The sequence below is a fragment of the Pleuronectes platessa genome, chromosome 23 (genome assembly GCF_947347685.1).
Source record: "Pleuronectes platessa chromosome 23, fPlePla1.1, whole genome shotgun sequence".
Taxonomy (NCBI): domain Eukaryota; kingdom Metazoa; phylum Chordata; class Actinopteri; order Pleuronectiformes; family Pleuronectidae; genus Pleuronectes; species Pleuronectes platessa.
This window is the reverse complement of record NC_070648.1, coordinates 3,788,391-3,812,232: the sequence shown is the minus strand read 5'-3', so window position 1 is coordinate 3,812,232 and position 23,842 is coordinate 3,788,391. Positions and strand designations below refer to the sequence as shown.

At 44.5% G+C, this 23,842-nt stretch overlaps 4 protein-coding genes across 6 annotated transcripts in view; 2 read left to right on the top strand and 2 right to left on the bottom strand.

Annotated features, from left to right (window-relative positions):
* The window catches only part of svep1 (sushi, von Willebrand factor type A, EGF and pentraxin domain containing 1), a 75,281-nt gene extending 66,491 nt beyond the window's left edge, over nt 1-8,790 (top strand). Inside the window, exons 39-49 of the mRNA XM_053415782.1 lie at nt 67-301; nt 732-887; nt 1,815-1,878; nt 2,281-2,454; nt 2,629-2,805; nt 3,883-4,065; nt 5,484-5,654; nt 6,476-6,571; nt 6,968-7,063; nt 7,351-7,444; nt 8,500-8,790. Coding sequence (XP_053271757.1) covers nt 67-301; nt 732-887; nt 1,815-1,878; nt 2,281-2,454; nt 2,629-2,805; nt 3,883-4,065; nt 5,484-5,654; nt 6,476-6,571; nt 6,968-7,063; nt 7,351-7,444; nt 8,500-8,530 — 1,477 coding nt within the window. The 3' untranslated portion in view covers nt 8,531-8,790. The remainder of the gene's footprint in view (nt 1-66; nt 302-731; nt 888-1,814; nt 1,879-2,280; nt 2,455-2,628; nt 2,806-3,882; nt 4,066-5,483; nt 5,655-6,475; nt 6,572-6,967; nt 7,064-7,350; nt 7,445-8,499) is intronic.
* A 56-nt stretch (nt 8,791-8,846) lies between these two features.
* On the bottom strand, nt 8,847-12,427 carry txn (thioredoxin). Its single transcript, XM_053415780.1, has 5 exons — nt 12,270-12,427; nt 10,488-10,592; nt 10,028-10,087; nt 9,284-9,349; nt 8,847-9,201 (listed from the first exon to the last, which is right to left on the bottom strand). The coding sequence occupies exons 1-5, from the start codon at nt 12,291-12,293 to the stop codon at nt 9,139-9,141; spliced, it is 318 nt and encodes a 105-aa protein (XP_053271755.1). The 5' UTR covers nt 12,294-12,427; the 3' UTR covers nt 8,847-9,138.
* Nucleotides 12,428-14,480: 2,053 nt separating this feature from the next.
* Nucleotides 14,481-19,243, bottom strand: LOC128429905 (prostaglandin reductase 1). Of its 2 annotated transcripts, XM_053415779.1 has the most exons (10): nt 19,145-19,193; nt 18,876-18,942; nt 18,515-18,632; nt 18,188-18,233; nt 18,038-18,097; nt 17,329-17,496; nt 16,061-16,334; nt 15,860-15,965; nt 15,189-15,307; nt 14,481-15,094 (listed from the first exon to the last, which is right to left on the bottom strand). In XM_053415779.1, exons 3-10 carry the CDS (start codon nt 18,618-18,620, stop codon nt 14,984-14,986), a joined length of 990 nt encoding a protein of 329 aa, XP_053271754.1. In that variant the 5' UTR covers nt 18,621-18,632; nt 18,876-18,942; nt 19,145-19,193; the 3' UTR covers nt 14,481-14,983. The 2 variants fall into 2 exon arrangements, with proteins under 2 accessions (XP_053271754.1, XP_053271753.1); XM_053415778.1 differs by lacking the exon at nt 18,876-18,942 and having other exon boundaries at nt 19,145-19,243.
* A 52-nt stretch (nt 19,244-19,295) lies between these two features.
* Nucleotides 19,296-23,328, top strand: haus3 (HAUS augmin-like complex, subunit 3). 2 transcript variants are annotated; one of them, XM_053416224.1, is made up of 6 exons: nt 19,296-19,401; nt 20,041-21,078; nt 21,180-21,389; nt 21,550-21,782; nt 21,932-22,217; nt 22,694-23,328. In XM_053416224.1, exons 2-6 carry the CDS (start codon nt 20,077-20,079, stop codon nt 22,919-22,921), a joined length of 1,959 nt encoding a protein of 652 aa, XP_053272199.1. In that variant the 5' UTR covers nt 19,296-19,401; nt 20,041-20,076; the 3' UTR covers nt 22,922-23,328. The 2 variants fall into 2 exon arrangements, with proteins under 2 accessions (XP_053272199.1, XP_053272200.1); XM_053416225.1 differs by having other exon boundaries at nt 19,324-19,401; nt 20,046-21,078.
* Nucleotides 23,329-23,842: the final 514 nt, after the last annotated feature.

Below are 23,842 nucleotides of genomic sequence, written 5' to 3'. Positions count from 1 at the left end.
CTATTCATAACCATATTCAAGACATTTAAGATGTGTTTGAAATCATCTTGCTCTCCTCCCTGACAGGTGTGACGATGGGTATGAATTGGCCACACAGACGACTTCTCTCTGCTGCCAGAGCGACGGCACGTGGTCCAAACACAGCCTCCGGTGCCGGCCCCGGCCCTGCTCGCTGCCTGGCAACTTCTCCATCCCTCATGTGGTAATCACTGGAAAGGAGCTCACTCCTGTTGGGGGCACCATCTCCCTCTCCTGCCCTCCAGGCTTCTTCCTGCAAGGCTCGGCACTGGCTGAATGTCAGGTAATGATTTGTTAATCACGAAGACGTTTCTTTCTGAGGTGGCCCACCGCTCTCCTCTTTCCAACTGAACACATTGTCGTGGAAGTTTATCACGAGATTTTAAATAATGAGTTTCTCAGACCTGAGTTGCCTTAAGAGTTTTAATTATAAGCTCTGCAGAGGGTTAAACAGCCAGCAGCATAGCTCAGAGTGAAACCACGAGAAGTTAAAAAAGGAAGTTATTTTTTTTAACGATGTGATAAACAGGAAACAAAACAGAAAACCACAAATAAAGGTCAACAGGAGGTGGAAGACATTGATGTTGTATCAGCTAAGTGCACAGAGAACAGTCAAAACAGTAGTGAGACATAGATCAGTGAAATTGTTCATTACCACATCGATAAGGACCCATGAATAATGTATGACCTCCCTGTCCTGTCTCTTGTCTCAGCTGGGTGGACACTGGACTCCGAGCATCTTGACAGTTTCCTGCGAGCTGGTGGTGTGTGAGAGACCCCCCCCTCTTCTTCACGGCGTCACAGAGGGCGACAGCTACAACTATGGAGACTTTGTCGTGTACTCCTGCCTCCCGGGCTTTGACATGAAGGTGCTCATCAGGCCACATTTTTCTCTCAAGCTCTTCTTTTGTTCTTTAGCCTTTTTTATCTTTAGCTGCTGGCGTCACAGAATGTAAAAGAATCTCACACATTCTGTCACCTTGAAAGATGCAGACAGTCGTACTGGAGAAACCAAACCTAATCACTCAGAGGGCACTTAGCTCCGCCGAGGCCCAACAGTCCCCTGATTAAACCACATCTAAATTCACTGAATCCACATTTTCATTTGGATCTGTACCAGATGGCACTCATAAATATCAGTCCACTGAACACTTCAGACTTTTTTCATCAGCATCTATTCAAATATTCTGTGAAAACTTCCTGGAGTTCCTCCCTGACCACATCCCTCGGCCATGTTAAGTGCTATTCCATCCTGCAGTTCCTGTGTAATCCTCCAAACTAACAAACAATGAACGCAGACGAAAACATGACCTCACCTCTTCATAGGTTTATACAGTACAGTGAAAACATTGACTTCAGGATTCACAGTCTCTCCTCTCCCCTGTTTTCTGAAACCCTGAAATGTAATAGGTGTATGATCTCATTCCTGATTGGCCTCTCATTTCCCACTGATACAGCAGAGGGCTTTTATTTCCTCCTGTGAAACTAGGAGCTAATGGCTAGCAATCAAGTTACACTAAGTCACATGATCTCTCCTCAGCGGTCAATAGGAATGTGCTGCTGCAGAGCAAACAGATGGAGCTGAGTCACTCTCCCACTGATACACTGATAGACCCTCCTCTGTGTTGAGTGGTACAGTGAGACCAGACTCACAGAGAGCGAGGCTTAAGTCCTAAGTGAAAGAAATGTATATATATATATATTTATAAAATCTATTTTTATTTTGTAAAGCTGATATATATATATATATATGGTTTGCTGGAATCTGTAGCTTTACCTTGTTCTCTCTGCCGCAGGGCGACTCTATCCAGACCTGCCAGGGAGACAGAGCGTGGAGCAGCACCCAGCCAGTGTGTGTCGGTAGGTCTGTGTTCGTCTGTAACTGACACATTTTTAATCCTTACTTACAAACATGCATCAGTGGCAAACCTTCACTTCCAGGTTCACCTTCCAATCAGCGGGAGCAGGGGGGGGGGGGGGGGGCGGGGGGGGCGCATGTGCCTCCTTGATAAAGTTAATCCACAGTTTGGCTTGAGTTCAACTTTTAAGAGCTTTGATCCCTGACATCCACCTTCACTTCCTTATATGTGACCGCTCCTTCATTCTCAACACTCATGGTCACCAGGACAGAATGCTTTGTTGTCTTTGAACAGGACACACAGGATCTTTAATGAGGAAGAGTTTTCCATGGCAGATGTTATGAACACAACATTCCCACCACACCTCTGACAGTTTTGTCATACTTGTGTCTCGTCTCCTCAGCGCAGTCCTGCGGGCCTCCTCCCACCGTGCACAATGCACAGATCCACGTGACTGGAGACACTTACCTGCACAATGCCAGTTACGTGTGCAGCTCGGGGCTGCAGCTGCTCGGCTCCAAGACGCTCACCTGTCTGGCCAACGGCACGTGGAGCCTGCCAGCTCCGACATGTGAAGGTAAAGTAGAAAGAATGAATTAAAGGTTGCGAAACCACATATCATCTCCACAAAGTCCTGTGATGTGGGAGCTAATTAATTCAAACATTTCAAAGTTACACAAACAGTTTAAGGAGTGTCAATAAAATACCCAGAATAAGAATAAAAACTCTTTATCACTGTTCCTTACGTCAGTGGGCCGAGGCTGCATCAGCCCGAGACAGGTGCCGCACGGCAAAGTGCAGGAGCACAACCTGAACACCGGGCGCGCTGTGGAGTTCCTGTGTGATAAGGGCTACAACCTGGTGGGGGATCGTCTGGTGGTGTGTATGGGGGGCCACACATGGAGCTCCACCTTCCCCAGCTGCCAACGTGAGAAACTCACACACACATACACACACATAGAGTTACATATAAGGACGAAAAAAGGAAATACAGAATTAAATAACTAAATAAATATGATTTGGTGATTAAAAACTGTATTTCTATATATTTCTATAGTATCCTTCATTCACTTGTACTTATTTATTTTTTGTATTTTTTTCGTCCGGTATTCATACATTTATATTCTTATACTTCTAAGTTTAAGTATTTATGCTTCTTGTTCATTAAACCAGTCATTTTGCATTAATTTAATTGTCTATTTATACATAGTTACACACGAATGTGTCAGAAAGAGTTTAGATAAAGACATGTGACCGATACTTCATCTGACACATACCTAACATCTGACTTCCTGTTGTGTTTGACTTGCTCTGACATGTCAGAACAACCACTGTTACAACAGCTGTGCATTTGGCAAACATATGCAACACACACACTTCACAGTGCAGACCAACGCCCCACACTGGGTTCTTTCACCAGTGAGTTCCATCTCCTGTTTAACAACGTGTGTGACGAGAGGTCAGTGGGTCAGAGCTCCTCCTGCTTCCTACCACACAGATATAGTTTGATTTAAAGCTGTTTATGCACCTGCTGACCTTTTATAGAAGGTTGGTCGCACTTTTCAAAACCCAGTTTTAAATGGTCTAATTATAAGAAAGACTTCAAATCAATAAAAGGAGCAGATCAATTATGAATAGTTCAAATAACAGCTCAAGAATCAGGAAATGCTTTCCGGCAGAAGTACGTCTCAGGAAGGGACTTCAGAGAAGACACCGACCCAGAGTGGTTCCAGAGCGACAGGGCCCAGACTGCAGACGCTCTGTCGCCCTTAGTTTTCAAACGAGTATTATTGTTATTTAATCCCAAATGTCAGAAAGCCACCTCCTGCTTATTCAAAAGGAACTCTCAGAAATTACACTCCACAGGCGCCCTGATAAGTACAGAATGGATTTTAAGCTTTTACGAGTTACTTTTACCTGCCTGTGTTGTTTCTGTGGGAAACCTTCATGAGATCATACTTTTGTGTTGCTAACACAAACTCTGCACCACCTCTGTCCCTCCCAGCCAAGGCCTGTCCAGCTCCTCCAGGCTGGAGGGAGGACACCAGCGGGAACGGAGCCCAGCAGGAGTTTCATGTGGGGCAGTCGGTGCGAGTCTCCTGCCCCAAAGGTCAACAGGTGAAAGGCAGCGGCACCATCATCTGCAGGCCGGACCAGACCTGGAGCCCCGTCAGCTCCGTGTGTGAAAGTACGTACTGGTTTCTACTGGTTCCACAGCAGAAGAGAAAAGAGAAACTGGAGTTCTGGGACTTTTCTCTTTAATGCTAATATTCAAAGTTCCTTCCAGTCAGTCTATAGATTGAAATCCATCAATATTAAAGCCCTATTGCTGTCTGCTGTCTTCTAATGACAAATATATTTGCTGTATATGTAGATACTAATACACGTTGCAGTATATAAATATTTTATAGGTCGTTCTAACAACGTATTTGATTCTATCTCCATTCTTCCTAATTCATGTCGCTCTGTCTATTTGTGAATCAGCTTCGATCAAGAAGATTTGATGATTATTGCCAAATATGTGTTTGAGTAAAAGATCGAATATTTTTTTTCCAGCCAAAGTGATTAAGTTATATGTTGAGAAAATCTCAAATGTAATTTCAGTGCTTTACATTGCAAATTACGAGATAATCAAGTAAAGATCTGGATCTGGTGTTTCCCACCTCTGCATGCTCTGCTCCTCTCCTGCTGCTCCACCTGTGCTCCTGCATGTCTGTTGGTTCAGATCTGTCTGTTGGTTCAGATCTGTCTGTTGTCGTCCGTCTCTCTCGGGGCTTTCATCAAATCAAATGAGGCCGCATCAAACAGGCGTCCTGTACGCTGCACTAATTACAGGCACCTCTACGGCCTCTATGGCAACCTTTGTCCCGTGATCCTCAGATCTGTCCTCAGAAATATTCAACACAATGGTGCTCGTGTTGCTGTGGCTTGTTGTTGTTGTGTTGGCATGGAGTGTGTTGTCCCACATGCACGCCTAACACCAATACTCTGAGTCCTGTCTTTGTCACAGAAGATGTTTCCGTCACGGCTGATCCACACCGTGTGTATTCTGCATGAAATTCTCTTTTCCTCCGGGCGATGACGGATTAAGAAAAACTCCTTGATTCCATTTGATTGAGAGTGCAGAACGGGGGGGTAGGCAAAAAGAGCAGGAAAACCTAAAATACAATTCTGATCAAATTAGTGCTGCAGCCTCTGACTTTTCCTACGTGCATGGGAACCATTTGGAGGAGGGGGGGGGGGCTCAAAGAGACAAGTGTTCCAGACAGAGGCTGAAAAGAGGAGCTGCAGCAATGGACAGTGTGAGGGAAATTATGTTTTCTGAACATTAGAGCAGGAAAACCTTTTCAGGTAATAACCCAAATTTTAAAAGAGAAACAATTGAGTTAAATTAAGGCTTCTATCAATGTGGGAAATCGAATAAACTGCCATTGTGCAGTAGGTGTCTCTCTTACTCCGTCCACCCCCTGGAGGCTCGGCTCCTTTCCCACTCTGAATGTTTTTCAGTGCATTTAGTAACAGACATGTTGGGATATGATGAGGACGTCAGCAGCAGCGTTTGAAGCGGTCAGTACTAGTGTAGTGAGTAACCCGTGTGTTGTACAGGGGTGTCCTGTGGCCCGCCCCTCCATGTGGCCAACGGGGTGGTGCGGGGGGCGGTGTTCCAGTTCGGGGACGTGGCGGCGTACTCGTGTTTTGGCGGCTACGCCATGGAGGGCGTCGGAAGGAGCAGGTGTCTGGAGAACGGCACCTGGACGCCGCCTCCCACCTGCAGAGGTAGAGAGAACACCGAGGGGACTCCGCCCTTTCTCCCAGGACACTTCCTCCTGAGCCGACTCTCCCTTTTCCCAGCCGACGCCATGCTGCTTCTCAACCAGTTCGCTCTGTGCTGGACTCCTCCTCCTGCTTGGCTCCAGTAGATGCTTTGCACTGTAGAACCTATGAACTGGTCTGTGGTCAAACAGCTTCATCACAGAACCTCCTCCCTGCTGCTGCTGCATCCTGACCGATGCCTCTGTTTGTGCACGTTTAGCTCTGTGACTCTCACACATCAGCTTCTTTAGCCTGGATCCAGTTCCATTAGAGGAAAAAAATCCCCCTTTAGTCTAGAAGAGCAACTGGCACAGCTGAGTGTGAAGCTGCTTCTTCCCCATAAACCAGTAACACGTCGTCCAGATAGACAGGTACAGATATCAGATCAGTTGATCACGTCCATCTTCGTGAGGTCTACGGCCGATTCTCTGCATCTGAGATTCAAACACACACCAACATGATTTGCATATGAAAACAAGGGCTGTATCCAGGCTAAGCTGTCCTCACCAGCTGCTGAGACAAACACACACCCACACACACTTAAGGGGGTTTCTATTGAGTTTGTACAGCCGAGTGTAACCTGCAGTGTGTGAATGCTGCCTTCACTCTAGTGCATGAGGTTGCATGGCCATTGGCTGTGGCAGCAGAATTAACCGAAAAGGAATCAAACCCTTACATTTTACTGGAAGGGGATTGAATCTGTAGAAGTTGTGTATTTGTATGTGTCACTCAACATTCCAGTTACTTAAACCTGTTTTGTGTGTGTGTGTGTGTGTGTCCCTCAGCTGTGTGCTGGCTGCAGTGTCAGAACGGAGGTGTGTGTCAGCGGCCAAACGTCTGCTCCTGCCCCGAGGGCTGGATGGGCCGACTCTGTGAGGAGCGTGAGTATTTCATCTTTACATATCTGTGTGTAATCTCTGTTGACAAAGTACAACACACACACACACACACAGTAACCCAATCAGCCTGCTAAGCAGGATTTAGCAGACAATGGTGGACACAGAGGGTCAAACATAATGGAGACAATCAGTGTTTTCAGCTGAGGAACTGACGCGTTGGTCCATATGTGCTTTTTGCTCGGTCGTCACAAAAGTTAAAGAAGTCAGAATTCAGTAATCACCAAAGGTCACACGAAATTAGAAACTGCTGATGAATCGATTGAAGGGTCTCAGAAAGTCATTCACACCTACTCTACTAGTTAACTGTCCTTCTATAGACTTATCTATTATTAACAGTATGTAACACCCCCCCCCCTGTTGTCTCCTCTCTGATGACAGCTATCTGCATCCTGCCGTGCCTGAATGGAGGCCGCTGCGTGGCACCTTACCAGTGCGAGTGTCCCACTGGGTGGACGGGCACGCGCTGTCACAGTGGTGAGTTCACCGGCGGGTCGATGACACTCTGACATGTTTAGGCTGGTACATGTGTGAGCAAACCAGTGCACCTACTGGGCACATGGTGGAAAACCCACAGGATTCCCTCCACGTCAGCAGCAGCAGCATCCCCCTGAGGACTCTGAGGAGGGGGGGGGGGGGGCGGAGCTTCTTTAACCATCTATTAAGAGCTGTAGCCTACTGATATATCTATATATATATATGTATCTATATATGAAATGTTTTACTGATTCATTGAATATGAAAAATGTGTGACGTCTCCACAGCTGTGTGTTCATCACCATGTCTCAATGGAGGTCGCTGCATCAGGCCGAACAGATGTCACTGCAGTTCAGGGTGGAGCGGGCACGACTGCTCCAGGTGAACACACACACACAAACACACTTTCCTCAAAACGTTTTTCAAACATCCAAATGAGATGATTTATAAAGTTTTAATGTTATATTTCTAAATGAATAATGACTGTAGGACATCGTACGATAAGTTTATAAACTTTGGATCATGATCACCAGCCCACACCCCTGCAGCCAAACTGACATGTGGTGCTGTTGCTTCATCTCTAGTAGAGATTCTGTTAAATAGACAGAACCCTCCAGATAAGAAGATGGAGTCACTGGAAAGCTGGTGTCTGCTGGGGCTGAGCTGGGAGAGAGGGTCTGTCTCTGCCATTGGCTCCAGTTCAATATGTACTGGGTGTTTCCATGTTGCTCCACTGGGCCTCCCCTCCGCTCTCAGCTCTTCACCTTCTAGACTCAAACTGAAACTAAAGCCTGATTTGAAGAGACATTACCAGAAGTCCCCCAGGTTTCCTCTGACTCACTGGATCTTTTCTAGAGAATTTTACATTCTGTATAATTGTTTGTGTGGAAAAATCCTTTATGAGCATAATCTTCCTCAATAATCTATTTATTAGTGTGAAGCTCTTGAGTCACATTTACTGACAGGGTTCAGTAATGATGAGTCCTGTGGGCGACAGCATGAGCCTGGTTTCCTGACTCAAAGCTATTGAGTGGAAAAAGTTATTTTTTTAGCTACATGTCAGTAACATGTATCAAAAGATCACTCTGAGGAATGTGCAGCATCTTGTTATATTTTTGTAAATATTTCTAATACTTGAGTGTCACATTATCAGGACTTTGAAATGACCGTGAAAGAAACACCTAACATTTAGTTTTTCTTTTCTTCGAATTTTATGAACCAAGTTATTCTCACGATACTTTGTATTTCTCAATGAAATATGACAACTGTATTCTGGTAATATTATGCAAGTTTCTATTGAGATAGGACTTCCTCATTTAACTATGACTTCTCGTAACGCAGAATTATCACCTATCGCCGTCATATTTAAAAAACACTTGGACTCAGCCTTAATTTTCCTCATGAAAACTTTGAATCATGTCTTTCTCTCGCTGCAGGAAAAGGAGAACAGGATACTATCACTTCTGAAGTCCCGCCCCCGCTCTGTGTGAATCGTCCTCTGAAGGGAATTCTTGTAAAGTTAACTGACGCTCGAGCGAACCAGTCTCATCTCTCCACACAAGACAACGCAAGAACCATTTTGTAAAATAAAGCTGTATTTTTTCATATAGAGACTCAACAGTATTAAAACATATGCTGCTATATACTTGTACGATGTGTAAAAACTATTGATGCAATTGTCCAATGTATAAACTATTCTCACATTTTTATTAAAGCAAAAAATACCATCAGCTGCTCTTTTGTGAGGTGTTGAGGATCAAAAAGTGAAACCAGACCCAGTGCATGTAACTCATCTTCATTTATTGAATCCACCTTGTTGGACACGTTACATACGACGAGACGTTCAGGAGAAAAATCAAAATTCTCTGTACAGGAGTTTAAAAGTGTTCGAATGTTACATACATGGATGTGACAGGACTATGGAACCAGTACACGAGTGGAATAAGAGTCCGCCTGCTACGTGGAAAACAGGAGCCGGTGGTCGTGCGAGTCCGAGACGTGGACAGGAGGCTACTGGCGGGTTTCTGTGGAGCTTGTAGATCAAGGTTGTGTGTGTGGTCGGCCATTCCGGAGGCTTACATGTGTTTCTTCAGCATTTCAAGTAGTTTCTCTGGGTTAGCGCCGGAGAGTTCTTCCAACTGCGAGACAAGGAAAGAAGGTTAAAGAGATTGTTCCCATTTAAAAACCAGCAGAACCATAAGCGATATTTCCTTCACTTACCTTCTTTCCTGCCCTGTACACTACGAAGGTGGGCATGCAATTAATTTCACATGACGCACTGACATCCTGGAAGGAAAGAGGAAGAACAACAGTTAGTTATTTAGTTTTTACGACTTCCTTTAACGTTGTGAAGCGTTGAAGATGTTCCTCGATTTACCGGAATGACTCGTTGATAAAAATTAGCCATGTTTAGGGGACTTTTATTTTGGCGAGTGGGTGTAACTTGGTGAAGATCCAAATAAGATTTGATGAATTTAAATAAGTGCTTAGTCATGTAGCCTCTCAACAGTTAACTTTTAAATCAATTGTGCAACTATCTATTGAACGGCAGATAAATCATTAGAGATTAAAAAAAAAGGCCTCTATCAGACCTGAGCAGATAGTTCATCAGCCCTGCAGCCAAACTCTGTCAATGTTCAATGCCACTGGTTATTCATTTATACGTTTACGTCCCAGAGCTGAGCACAGACGTCACCGAGTTGGAGCAGAAAACTCGGTCACGTGGATTTCATGAATTCTCCACATTGCTGGGACTATTAACGACCGGGGACCCCGTCCACACGAGCTCTGACTAAACCCACGAGGAGGCTTCCTTTAGCTCTTCTCATAAAACACCAGAGTTTCTTTAACAATTCTCCACAGTTGGAAAAGTCCTATGTGCATATGGTTCTTTTCCCTCCCAGCAGCACTGTGGGCGACCCACTGCTCTCTGTTGGGCTCATGTACATATCCACACACACTTGCCTCAGCATCATCCACGTCCACCTTCAGGAAAACCACGTTGGTGTACTCTGCCGCCAGCTCCTGCAGAAGAGAGAGAGAGGGGGGGGGGGGGGGGGGGGGGATCAGTGAACAGGACATTTAAATCTCACACTCGTCACATTTGCATTTGAAGGACGTTTTTCCGACTCGGAGTGGGAACGTCGTGACAAAGCGTTGGCCGAGCAACAAGCTCCCTCTCTGAAGAGATGCCCTTCAACATTTAATTCCTCAAAGGCTGCAGCTGCTCTGCTTTTCAAAATAAAACGACCTCATATCCACAGACCTACAGGTCAGATGTAACCTGATTCACGTGGAGAGAAGAACGTCCCTTCTTCTTTCACATGTTTAATCAAGCTTGTTCTCCTCCGCCCCCCGTAACATAACTTTGTTGGTTAAAACATTATCTAAATCATTTCAATAAGTGCAACAATCTTCCACCTACATGAAAGTATGGGCTGATCTGTTTGCAGGGGCCGCACCACACGGCGGTGAAGTCCACCATCACCAGCTTGTCTCCGGCGTTCTTCAGCTGCTTCTGGAAGTCATCCTGAAGAATAGGAAAGAAAAAAAAGGAAAAATAGCATCAGCTTACAAACAAGTTTAATTTAAGACGTTTGCTGCACGAGAACATTTATCGTTCCACTTTCCCTGTGCAGACCAGAGAGGGACTAACAAAACATCACATCCCAGAGCGACTCCTTCCTTCTTTTATGATTGTACCTCTATCGTTTTATGGAACTGTTGTGTACTCGGAACTGTTGTGTACTCGGAACTGTTGTGTACTCGGAACTGTTGTGTACTCGGAACTGTTGTGTACTCGGACTTGTGTGTGTGTGTGTGTGTGTGTGTGTGTGTGTGTGTGAGAAGCACTTTGGACGTTTGTTTAGAGAAGTGCTATACAAGTCATTATCAAAACTGGGTTTATATAAAGCTCATGGCTAGCTGCGATATTAATGATTCCTTTCTATAGCTAATAACAATAATAAAACTATATTCTTCTGCAGCCACAGCGATTCCGAACATGTGCCCTCAGAGAAGAGAAGAGGACACACCCGCCCCCCCCCCCCCCCTACCCTCCACCCACACTGACGTTAGCTGCTTCTGCACCAGCCACAATTAGCTCCACTAGCAGCTAGCATCGGTGTAGCACATGTACTTTACGTGTGTGTGTGTGCATTAAACAGAGCCGGTGTGACGTCACTGACGGGAGCGGTAAACCCGAGGAAAGATGGCGAAGGAAAAGAACCCAGCTGCTCACATGGTGACACGCCAGCGGAGCCGAGGGGAAGTTGGCTTCAGATTCGACACCGGAAGATAAAGTGAGATAATAATAGTGAGTGATCGATTAACTAGTCGGTTGGTCGGTGGTTTTAAATCAGTCTTATAGACTCGTTCAAACAAAGGCTGTTAGAGACCCACTGTTACAAAACTATTAAATTATCCATTTAAAAAACAAGCTGAAATCCTTTAAACATTAAGAGTTTTACAATGCAGTGTCACGTGTATGAAACTTTATATTTAAGATATAGAAAAATTGTGTTTTCATAGTTTCCCATCAAACATCAACACAACAGAGCGACACAGGAACTAGAAAACAACAACCAGACAAACCTGAATATGGAAAAAAATCAGAGACGGTTTGTTCCCAGAATCGATTTCATTCCATTTGATCCCGTTGTCGATTTGTAAACATGTAAATTAAATGAGTCTATTTGGAACCACTTAAAGAAATAACAATCATTTATTATTCTCTATTAAGACAAGTTAATCCAGTGCACCAGACTCCATTCAGAAAACCCTCCATTCTACACCAGGTTGAGAGCTTGTTATGGTTTAAAGCACAGTTTCACATAAAGGACAGTATACGTTTATATTTAAGTTATTACAGAAAATTAGTTTTAATCAAATCAGACGAACTGAGCATCTGAAAACAAGAGTAACATCAACCCTGTTCCAACAGCCGATTGTGAAACCAACTTCGACAGCAAAGCGTCTCCCGGGTCGCGAACCCAGACGCGTTAGAAACGTTCGAACAGAATCAGAGAGTCGCTGAAGTCGAGAGTAAATAAAGAATAAACCCGGAAGATGGCACCGGGGGGGGGGGGGGCTCGGATGGCGGAGCGGCCGCAGGAGCAGCGGCACCGGGCGCTGGACCGATCACCTCATGGCGCCCCCCCGATCCGGCTCGAATAAGAACTAATAACGGATAAAAAGCAGAACTTACGAGATCCGTCACTTCGTGAACCATGATGCCGGCGGAGGAGAACGTGTACTCAGGATAACAGGCGGAGGAGTCTTGGTGAATGGCGCTTGGTCTGGGGGGGGGCCGCGGTTTTACTCAGACGCTACGTCAAGTCCCGCCCCTGCAGCCCCTCGCCGGAAGTGACTACACAGGCTTTTACAAAATAAAAGCATAGAGTTTGTTTTATTTATCACCTGGGGGCTAATATATATCAATATCAATATCTATCGTGATCATTTCAGTTTAATGACTTATTGCTGCAGCTTCGAGAAGGTTGTGGTTTTACAATATTGGCAGATAATGACAAACACTTGGTATATCAAAACTTACTGCGTAAGAGTAAAATGATGTAGTTCTTTCATGTGTAAAAAAAAAAGGTTTTTACTTGTTTTAGTTTTTTAACTATTGTTCTTATAAGTATACGTATAAATATATATGTTTGGGGGGTATATTTTATGTGGTGGATATTCAGAACAAATACAAAGTACACCTCATTAAAATATATCCAAATATTTGTTTTATCGAGGTTTATAGGCATATATATATATATATTAAATTATCTTTACTTTGGATCCAACAGTAAAATGCTGCTTCTGATCTAAAATAAGAATCTAATAATCTGATCGAACTAGAAGTTTTACTCACGTTTTTAACACATTGTGTTGATAAAACCGTACTTTCATTTAAGATGAGTTTTTTTGGCTGCATGAAGTTCATCTGTTTTATTCAAGTTGAGGATCTGAGTATTTCCTTTACTTCCATCCCTCTGTGGAAAGCAGTCTTTGCCAGTGGAGACGTTTATTTTGAAAGTCTACTGTTTGAACTTTACATCTAAATTGGTTTGATTCCATTTTAATCTTTCAGTTATACATGTTGTATAATAGTGAAATAAATATCTCCCTCTATGTTTATCAAGTTATTCTACGTTCATTTCCTTTTTGCTTTAATCACCACGTTTATAAATCGGACCATAAACCCACAATTGTGATTAATAATTGTACTTGAACGACCAATCACATTATCATGTTTTATAATAATATTCATAATAATAATTAGAACATATGTATGTTGTTATTCTTTGTATGTATTTAAAAATATAAACATATATATCTATATTTACTTTAAAGAGGTTTAACGGTAAATCAAGTCACAGTGACTTGACAAATTCTTGCTTTACCGTAACTGACTGAGACTGCGCAGCTGAATTCCACGTTCAATTTGGCTTTACACACACACACACACACACACACACACACACACACACACACACACACACACACACACACACACACACACACACACACACTGTGTACCCAAATTTATTTACAGCATGATGCTTTTACTTTTACTTTTACTTTTATCTCAATCCTTTTTTGGTGCGAGGGTGAGTTTCACTATCTCTCCTGTGAACTCATCACATGAGATCAAATCCACAAATAAATGGTTCAAGCTCACAAAAGGTCAAACTCACATTTCATAACAAAACAAATATATTTTTAAAAAAACTTTAAAGTGTAGCAGAGCTTAGTTTTTTGTTTTTCTCCTACATAGATAATCCCCAAAACCATCTGATTCTTAAAGTAATTAAAATCATGTCCATCTCGACCACCTCATATGACAGTATAATGCTTTTAAAGTAAGGATTCGTTACAGCATATATTTGTGAACATATCAGTCAAAGTTTATCTGCAGAAAAAAGTATATTACCTATGATACTTTAGGTACATTTGGCTCATACGTACTTTGTAATTTTGAAGGTGGGACTTTGAAATGTGTTATGACTGTTCATTTCCTCACATCTGTCTGAGGCTGATCAAGTGTTTGTTTTTTCCATTATATCTTCACCATCATATTTGAGTCACTTGTGCTTTCACTTTCATACCTGCTTTGGTGTGGGGGCGTCAGGAGTCGGGACCTCTGCTGGTCACATGTGGAATTACATGTGGAACACAACAGACTAAAAGCATCTTCTGTAACCGTGGAGATGAAGCTCCTCATGTCCTTATGAAATTCAGATTAGTGTCTAAAAATACTGACGAAGACAAAGAGCTCGGCTGAGCAGCAGGAGGCTGATGGTTCCTGCTCCATTATCTACTGTCCACTTCCCTTTTTTGAGTCCAGCTTTTCCCCCCGCTTCTTCTCATCAGGACTTAAATGGAGGACATGAATAAATGAACACACAGGTAAAAGAAAGAGAATTCAAAAAAAGTTTATTGCCTTAATAACTGCTTATTTAATAGAAAGCACCTGGTTGATTATGTAACAGTAAGTGATTGTTTTAGCAGCAGACCAACACCGAGCATCTAGGAAGAACCATCCTGTGTCTCTCCCTACTTACATTCACTCAAACATGGGGATCGTTGTCCGCTGTGAAAACCTTTAAAACGAATAAACTAGAAGTAAATGCAACTACAATTTAAAAAAAGGATCAATATCAAGTGATATGAGTCTTTAAGACAAATCTGCATTTTACATTTGCAGATAAATTTTGTTTATGTTTAAACTGTAAATGTATCAAGCCCAATGTTTTCTTCTCTCATCCTGTATGTATCAGCTGATTTATTAATAGCAGAAACTCTATTATCAGCTTCATCTGATGGGTCAGCCTCTTGCTCCTTGTGCCTGTGTATTGCTCATCCTTCATGTATAAATGTATATGATAGTTATTGTTGCTGATGCTGTCCTCGACCCCGTGTTCAGACTGCGATGACGGCCTTTCCGATGTTGTCTCCCTGCAGCATCCCCATGAAAGCAGCTGGCATCTTCTCAAAGCCCTTTGTCACGTGCTCCCGACTCTGAATTTTGCCCTGAAGGAAGAAAAATAATAAACATTACAACAGAAAGTTAATCTAGAATAATTTGGATTGTAGCTTTACTGAGGACACAGAGTCGGTCGCTAACCTCCTTCAACCATCCCACCAGCCTCTTGAGGGATTCTGGGTTTTTGTGCTCCCACCTGGACTGCATGAAGCCCTCCATCTTTATCTGCTTGAAGATCATGGTGAGATGTGGGTACGGACCTAAGACAGGAACAACGACAGATGGTTAAAGTTACTTTTATTCTGTAACTGTCAGTAACAGTCCAAAGAAACGAATTCTGTTCAGGCTAGAGTCTGTTTACACGTTTCAGTAGAACTATGCTGCCCCCTAGTGGCTAAACAGGTTATCACATGTACAGTTGTGATGGATTTATTATTTTCCCAACTAAACAAAAATGTTCTCTGACCTGTTTTTTATTTACTTTAATTACTTCAACACTTTATTGGATTGTATCCAAGCAAAAACTTCTATGGCCGGTCCCTCGTGTGACCTTAAAACTTGAACACTGTCAGATTTGCGTTGTTGGTAAAGGTTTGAGGAATGGGATGTTATTTGCACCCCTAGGACATACCTGTTATACTGCACAAAATATGCATTAAAGTTTACACAGGCAATGCACCTAAGAGAATATACAATACACTGTATTCTACACTGTTTTATTTGCATTTCACTATGTTTCTACACAAGCAGGCATCTGGTTTACATCTGCAGGGCTGTTGATATGTAAAATGAGAGCAAGAGGAAGTGCTCACCCTCCTGAGGTGTGGAGTCATTGTACATAGAAATACTCCCACACACTGCGATCCTTCCGAAGTTCTTCATCTGGTGCAGGGCCACGTTTGAAAAGGAGCCTCCCACCTGAAATCAAAAACAGGCCGATGAAAGAAGAACAACAGGCGAGAGCGTAGAGACCAAACAGGAAGTATTCAAGCACACTTGTTCAGGGTGTTTACGTTTTCAAACATGCAGTCATAACCCTCCGGAGCCGCTTTCTTCAGCGCCTCCTCCAGGGAGCCGACGGTCTTGTAGTTGAAGGCCTCGTCGAAGCCCAGCTCTTTGAGGAAGGCCACCTTGGCGTCGGAGCCAGTCGAGCCCACCACCTTGCAGCCCTTGATCTTGGCGATCTGGCCCACCACGGAGCCCACGGCACCGGCTGCAGCGTTCACCAGCAGCGTCTCGCCTTTCTGGAGTCCCAACACCTCCTCGATGCCATACAGCGCTGTGAGCCTGGATGGAGAGGGAGAAGGAGAGGGAGAGGGAGAGGGAGTGAACTTCAACATTTAACAGCTGAAAAGCACAAGGGGGATGTTTCCCTTCACTTCCCCCTGGAGGAGCCTCTCTGACCTCTGCAGTAAACTCTGAGTCATTGTTATCAGTGTTAATATGGTGACTTCATCTAATCAGGAGGAAAAACATCTGGAGTCTCACCTGTTTATTTTCTAGAAGCAAGACAGAACTCAGCCTGTTCTCCTCGGCTGAGAAACAGCACTCTCCCTTATCGGGGCAAACATTAACAAGGAAATGATAAAAGGTTTTTCAGGTTTAGATTCTTCTCTGATGTGATATCACTCAGGGAATGTTTACTTTAATGTTCTGTGCATAACGATTCACACATGGGGGTCGGCCAAGTTCAGCTGCTTCCTCCTCAGCAGCGTGTCTTACTGTCATGCTTCTTAGCACTTCCTGAATTTCATAAGGCTCTTATGAATCCAGTTTTTGGTTAATAATAAGCCTTTGCTGTGCTTCTGTATTTATGATTCAGCGGAGACAACATCGTGATCACCGACTTCCCTTTTCAACCATGAACTCTGAGCGACTCCCACAAACGGAGTCCCGACCCTTTCTGGAATTTGTTTGTCACAGATGAAAAACGCAGCAGGAGATCGTTCTGTTCGGACAAGTTCACAACAACACGAAAAAGTCATCATGACTTATTCGTAATGTTCCAGTTTTGCATCAGTCATCCACACGCCCACTCGTTCGCTGGAAATCTTCCTGCTGTCTTCTCAAATGTTCGCACTCGGACACTTTACTAAGAAAAACTTACTTGGACACTTATATCCTCTCAGAAAGCCCCTATGGAAAACTTCTGGTAAATGTCTGGACCTCAGTGGAAGTCTGAAAGCAGCTCAAGTGATGGAAAGGCCGGAAATTGCACTTTAACCTCTGGAAACCTGTGAGATTTATTAACTCCTCTAGACTCAGCTTGTGTTGGTCTTACCCTGGCATGCCGATGGTCCCCAGAGCCAGAGACAATGAGACGTCCTGAGGCCACTCGGCCATGATGGGAACGAGGCCCGTGCCGTCGCTGAGCGTGTGGGTTCTCCAGCCGCAGCGCCCGACCACATGGCTCCCCACGGGAAACGCTGGGTTTTTACTCTGGATCACTCTACAGAAGGAAAACAAGAGAAGGGGGGGGAGTCACCACCTGTCGCCAATTCAATCCATGGTGTCTTATGTATAACAGATTTCACATCACTTGAAAAGACTCAGAAGTTATTAAAAACCAGCGTTTATCTCCAATATTCAGCAGGAAACTTTTAAAATATGAAGAATTCTCAATAGAATTTGGTGGATTTGTTACAGCTGCAGCTCTTCTGCTTCACCAGCCGCAAGCAGTTAGTGAGTTTAATGAACTGTGGTCGACTACAAAGAAAAGAAGAAAAACCAAATGTGGGTTTGAAGGTCATTATTTAGACGATCTTTGGAAAGTTTGGTCGCGAAAGTGGTTTATTGTTCTTTGTTTATCACCAGAAAGACATTCCTTCTGTAAACAGATGAAGCGCCTGAACTCGGCCAAGAACATTTCGATTGAGTCACTGGGAATCAAAGGCTGCGCTAATCACAGGCAGGTGGAGGCCCTGCTCTCTCTCTCTCAACAGATCAAAGACATTTCTCTGGGTGTGTGTGTGTGTGTGTGTGTTCCTTACTTGGCCACTTGAGTTCCAATCATCACCTCGCCCTCCTTCATGCGAACCCGACTGAACGGCCTGGAGAGACATTACACGTTACATTTCATATGCATTTTGGTCCCATTAACAATAAATAACTATGAAAAGGTTCTAGATGCATGATTCTACCTCATGTACGGGTCGACGCTGAGAAACACGGCCTCCAGAAGCACCTCTGAACCAAAGACAGGGAACAACGACAGGGTGAGACAGTGTAAACAAAGAGGTTCTTCTCCTCTGTGCATGAGTCAGTGGGTAATAATAACAAACTGTATTTAAACAGCACTTTTCAAGATAAAATATGACAGGACAGGAGGCAAATAGAGTTAATAAAGCAACATTTTAATAAAATAAGACCCCTCAACAATAACCTAGTCGAGGACAGAGGATGTCACACCTTGAACAGATTGCTAAACCCGATGAGGCGTATTGTGATTCACTGGATCATCATCATACCTCCATCCTTGGGCTCGGGCAGCTCCTCCGTCTTCAGCTGGAAGTCGCTGTCCTTCGGGAAGCCATCGAAGTGTTTGGACAGGACCCACGTCTTGGCTTGGACCATGACTTCTAACAACTTTATTAATGTTCATGCACATTTGATTGATAGAAAGTGAAAAGAGGGGATAGAGTGAAATTACCTCAAGGTGCCACACTGACTCTAACACATCTATTTGCCTCAGAGGTGTGAAGCAGCATTATACTGTCATTGCGTGTGTTCTGTGACCCGTGGCTTTACATCTGTGACTCTTCTGTGCAATGTTAAATTAAATGTGGAATGCAAATCAGCAGGTACAGGGAAATGCAAATTAAAATATACCTGCAACCACAACTGCACATTCAAACCATGAAGAGGAAAAACATGCAGAACACCAGTGAGAAGTTAACTGTTAATATATGAAGACATGAATATAATGATCAGAGATTAAAAGTTAGCACTGAACTTCCTGCTGTGCATTAAAACTCTGCTTCCTGAGGCCTCTTCTCTACGTTAGCAGCTAATCACTGAATCTACTTCTTCTCCTTCTATTTAAACGCATTTTCTAACAAGCAGCTTCACGATAAAGGACATTTACTCGCTTGACTCACCAGTGATGTCTTCTCACAACAGAAATGGCAGATCTCGCTTCATGCTGCTGGGACAGGGAGCAGGGCGGGAACCCGCAGGGAGTCGCGCCTCCTTCGTCAACCCCCATTGGTTAATGGTTGAAACGCTACTTCCGGCGTTATGACGTGGAACGTTACGCCGCGCCCCAGCGTGTTGACGTCGCGTCGGTTTGGATGTTTGGCGGGTGCGAAGCTAACAGGCTAAGTGCTAGCTAAGGTGGAGCTGGCGAGTGGAAGAAGTAAGTTTGGTGATTATATGTTATTTATTATTATCACTGACGCAGCTAGCACGAGCTACGCTAGCTATTAGCATTGTAGAGATGCTTCCCAGCTGCTAACCGGACGCTGTTAGCAGCTGTTTAGCCACACAGCAGTGTAGCACACATGATGCTAATGGTAGCTAGCTGAGAGTAGGGACCGTTATTTTGTATTAATTATCATTGAGAGGATTAAAATCAAAGTGTGACGTTAGCCCTCAGCAGGAAACAACATGTCGGTGTCTTTCTCTTGTCGCAGCAGACACTAAAAACAACAAAAACATGTCAGCTAATGCAAGGCTCGAGCTAACTCCTGTTAGAAGCAGCAGGAAACTGGTAACTCTCCAACACAATCAACTCTGACAGGTTCAACTTTACGCTGCTGCCATTTATGCGTTATACTCAATGGTTCTCTCATGATGCTTTGTGTATGGAAATGGTTATACTGGTTTAACTGTACTCACAAGACAGTTATAGTTACTGGAGCAAACAAAGAAGTGAAGAGGAGGAAGAAAAAGGCTTCAATGAGCTTAAAGTTGTCTTTGCCCTACCTTCTCTTACTGTTTCACCTCATTCTCAATCCTTCTCATTGTGCTGCCGTGTGACTAACCCTAACCCTAGCACAGTAACAAGGGGGACCCAGGGTGCAGAGCCACCATGTTAAACGGGGGCCACTTTGTGGAGGCGCTGGGCCGTCTCGGTTACCCCGATGCATCATCTCTGAAGGCCTCCGAGTTCGACTGGCTGTTCGACTGCGCTCCGGAGAATCTCCACTTCTTGCGCTTTGTCTGTCGGTCCCTCAACCGCAACAATGTTCTCACCGTGGAGGAGGCGCGGGCTTTCCAGGAACTGCGGAAGTCCGGCAAACAGCTTCTGGATGAAGCAGCTTTGGGCGAGGTCCTGAAAACCATTGGCCCTTCAGATGGGAGCAGTGGGTCTTCATCTTCATCCTCTGGGTTTGCAGCGGAGGGCGATTTGGACGTGGAGGACCTGGAGGCCGAGCTCCAAGCGCTGCGTAAAGAGAGAGAGCTGAAGCAGAGGCGCTTTAACAAGTTACAGGTTGTGGCCACCTCTCGGGCAGATGTTGACCTGCGACTTGCTGCAGAGCTGGAGAAAGCTGCGTGTAAGCTTAAGGAAGCCAGCACTTCAATCGGAGGTGAGAATGCTGACACCAACACTCTGTTACAAAACCTAACGGATGAGGTGAGGAAACTTGCTTCATATGTCCCTGCTCAGCCAGAGACTGTGGCTCCATCACACTCCTCAATCTCCAAAAGGCCCCCAGTCCTCCTTTCTCAGCTGTCCTTGGATCCTTATCTGCACCAGGAGGAGCTCAACACCAAAACACTAGCTGCCTTCACTCAGAAGCATTTCTTCCAGGGCATCTCTGACATTGTTGAGACTTCTTGCTCTGAGCGCTTCCAGGTCCTCGACCTCAGCTCTTGTGAAGATGGAGAGGAGGACAAGGAGGAGAAAGCGCGGGAAGAGCATGAGGGAAAAGAAAAGGAGGCACGGGTGGTGGAGCGCAGGAGGACGGAGATGGCCAGACTTCAATGGTCTCATATTGTGACCCAACATCAACTGATGCAGGCACTGGCAGAGGAGAAGAGTGTCGAGGTCGGACTGGATTGGCTGTCGGAGCAGTCAGCTCATACTAAGGTAAAGAAATCATATTAAGTAAAGTTTATTTTCTTGGATATTGTTCATAGTGTCACAGTTCCCTTGAGCTCTTATTCATAACTTTCTCTTAACTCTGTCAGAGCATTTCCACCTCCTCCTCGCTACATGTACGTGAAGTGGTGTCCAGGAAGGAGCTGCAGGCTGTGGAGGCCGAGCTGGAGGCTCTGCTTCATGGACCAGTACCTGCTGCTCTCAGGGAGTCAGCCAGGCTAATCAATGTGCCTGTAGTGAGGGGAGACCTGGCTCTGCAGCTGTCCAGGCAGGACTACTACACCTCCAGACAGGATCAGGTTAGTAGGTGACATCTCACATTTCACCATGAGATTGTTTCAGTGATAAACTTGGAGTGTTGCTGCCTCCTACACATGAAGCTACCTCTGCCATTGTAAGACAACTTGGACAAAAAAATCACCAGCCACAGTAAAAATGAAATGTAACTCTCCCCCTTAGGTTCGTGACTACCTTCTCCGTCAGAAGGCCTCCTTTGACCTGGTCCTGCTGGCTCAGCAGATGGAGCAGAGGAGATGGAGGATGTGTCTGAAGCACCTGGGAGAAGTAAACAGCAGAATGGTAGAGGAAAGTGAAGCAGCAACTCTCAGGATTGAGTCCCTGGCGAGTCCCGACCTGGCTATCAACCCCAGGAAGAACCCGATCATCAGCTGCAGGGATGCAGCCTTCAGCAGGTAAGAAGAGTCAGACTGTGTAGTACAGACCTGTTTTATAGCTAAACAAGTTTTAGCTTGTTCACTCACCTTCTCTGCAATATCTGAATTGTTTAAATTAATTCTGTGTTACCTTGGAATGTAACTCATTGCTCCAATGCTTTCCTCAGACTGCTCCAGATCCTCAACCACGATTCAGACCAAGGGCGATCGGAGCCTTTTCGGACGTACGAAGCCTTGGACCAGGCAGCTCGTGACCTGGCAGGAAACCTCCAGGTGACCCGGGACGCCTTAGCTGGTGCTAGCCGCGAACAGCACTACACCACTGCCCGTCTTAACGGCGACAGTGAGGCGCTTCACAGGGCCATGCACACAGAGCTCCAGCAGCTGGTCCTGGGGCCGCAGGTATGTCCAATGGCCACCACAGATCAGGAGCTGCTCTGCCCCAATGCACAGGTGGGTGTCTTTCCTTTCACTTAAGTTACAGCCATGTTAGTCGACCACACAAGAAATCCTTAATGTGAGTTGCGGATTTTTAAATTACTCGTCACTGTTGGAGAGGTTAGCTGGTGGCACCACATTTTCCTTTTCACATGTATCACAATGTCATGTACTTCACTTAAAGCAGCACAGGTGTTTGGTATATGAGCACTGTGTGGGAAATGGTCCTCAGGAGGATCTGCTTTGCTGGATGACACAAGTTTTATTTTGAAGGACAGTGATGTTTGTGTTTGTCTATAGACTGAGAATATGAACGTGTACATGTGTTTGTGTCACAAGCAAAGTGTATTTTTCCCTTAAACGTTGCAGAAGTTTCTTTGAACAACATTATTTGTATAACTAGTTGTTTTGGTTATTAAAACTGGCCCTAGTTTGATATGTGCTCACTCGTCATTTCTTTCTTTCTCTTCTCTCGTGCTTTGTCCCCACAGGAGCTGACATCCAAGCTTGTGGAAGCAGAGTCACAGCTGCAGAGTTTGCAGAACTTAATGCAAGAAATCATGGGGGAGGTAAAAGCCAAACGCTCTCAGCTGGAGCGCAATGCCCTCCTGAGGCGGGAGAGACAGTTATACATCTACTTTCACTTGGATGCCCTACTCCTGAAGAAAATAGTGGAAGATCTGGAGGGCAAGATGCCTGCGAAGAAGGGACTGCGATAATCAAACGATCAAGACTGGATGAGGAGATTGATTTTAGTCAACTCAAACTCTGGGGAGTCTTCGTGCAACAGGAGGCAAACTGTCTAATTGAAGCTTGGAGAGATGCTGGTTGGAGAAGCACACCGTGTGCCTTCAGTGGAGCTTTACTTATTAAGCCCCGCTCTGTGTGAAACTGAACGTTCTCTCAGTTTGTCTTGGAGACGGAGATCGATCCCTGAAGTCCTCACTTGATCCTTCTTTGCTCAACTTGGGGAAAAGTTTGGTTTTATTAGAACGTTGTTGCTTATACTATGACTTCTGTACTTCAAACAAATAATTTCCCGTTAACTAATCCTAAAAAATGTTGGAATTCATTGTCTCTTTGTTAAAAAAGTCTTGTGATGAATAAAGTAAAATGTTAATCTTAATTTTTTTTCACTATTATCATTGTAAAGTTGCACATGTTTCTGGAGGTTTAGCAGCATACCCGTAACAGTTATTCCACTGACTGATCTCTCTCCCTCTTTGTCCCTTTGTCCTGCTCAGGTGTTTCACAGCTGAGGAGTCGGAGCCTCAGTTAGAGTAGCAGTTGTGCTGATAGGGTGGAGATGGAGCAGTCTAGCTGCAGGTTGTACTCTGGACCTCTGTCCCAGGCGGCCCAGAAGATTCTGGCTGTTCTGCAGGTCCAGCGTAACTCCAACAATCACAGGCCAAGTCAGTCAGGACACAATAGAGAGACTCTTACTGAAGCCTGTTGTGGTATATTATGGATGCGAAAACATAACATGTTTATTATTCATGTCATTGCCGTTGTTAGTGCTATTCCAATTAATATTTTCTACTTGATTTAACGCTATGGTGTGATTGTCCTCTTTGAATCCAGTAGGACAGGGGTTTTCAACCAGGGGTCCGCGGCCCCCTGGTGGTCCGCGATGGCATTGC

Excerpts from the sequence above, each read along its gene's own strand:
- txn (XM_053415780.1), bottom strand. The coding sequence starts at position 12,293 with ATGGTTCACGAAGTGACGGATCTC. Across the intron at positions 10,088-10,487 it reads AGATCAGCCCATACTTTCAT|GAGCTGGCGGCAGAGTACAC; the intron begins GTAGGTGGAAGA and ends TCTCTTCTGCAG. Across the intron at positions 9,350-10,027 it reads TGGACGTGGATGATGCTGAG|GATGTCAGTGCGTCATGTGA; the intron begins GCAAGTGTGTGT and ends CTTTCCTTCCAG.
- LOC128429905 (XM_053415778.1), bottom strand. The coding sequence starts at position 18,620 with ATGGTCCAAGCCAAGACGTGGGTCCTGTCCAAACACTTCGATGGCTTC. Across the intron at positions 17,497-18,037 it reads ATTGGAACTCAAGTGGCCAA|AGTGATCCAGAGTAAAAACC; the intron begins GTAAGGAACACA and ends TTCCTTCTGTAG. Across the intron at positions 15,095-15,188 it reads TGGTGGGATGGTTGAAGGAG|GGCAAAATTCAGAGTCGGGA; the intron begins GTTAGCGACCGA and ends TTCTTCCTTCAG.
- haus3 (XM_053416224.1), top strand. The coding sequence starts at position 20,077 with ATGTTAAACGGGGGCCACTTTGTGGAGGCGCTGGGCCGTCTCGGTTAC. Across the intron at positions 21,079-21,179 it reads AGCAGTCAGCTCATACTAAG|AGCATTTCCACCTCCTCCTC; the intron begins GTAAAGAAATCA and ends TAACTCTGTCAG. Across the intron at positions 21,783-21,931 it reads AGGGATGCAGCCTTCAGCAG|ACTGCTCCAGATCCTCAACC; the intron begins GTAAGAAGAGTC and ends TGCTTTCCTCAG.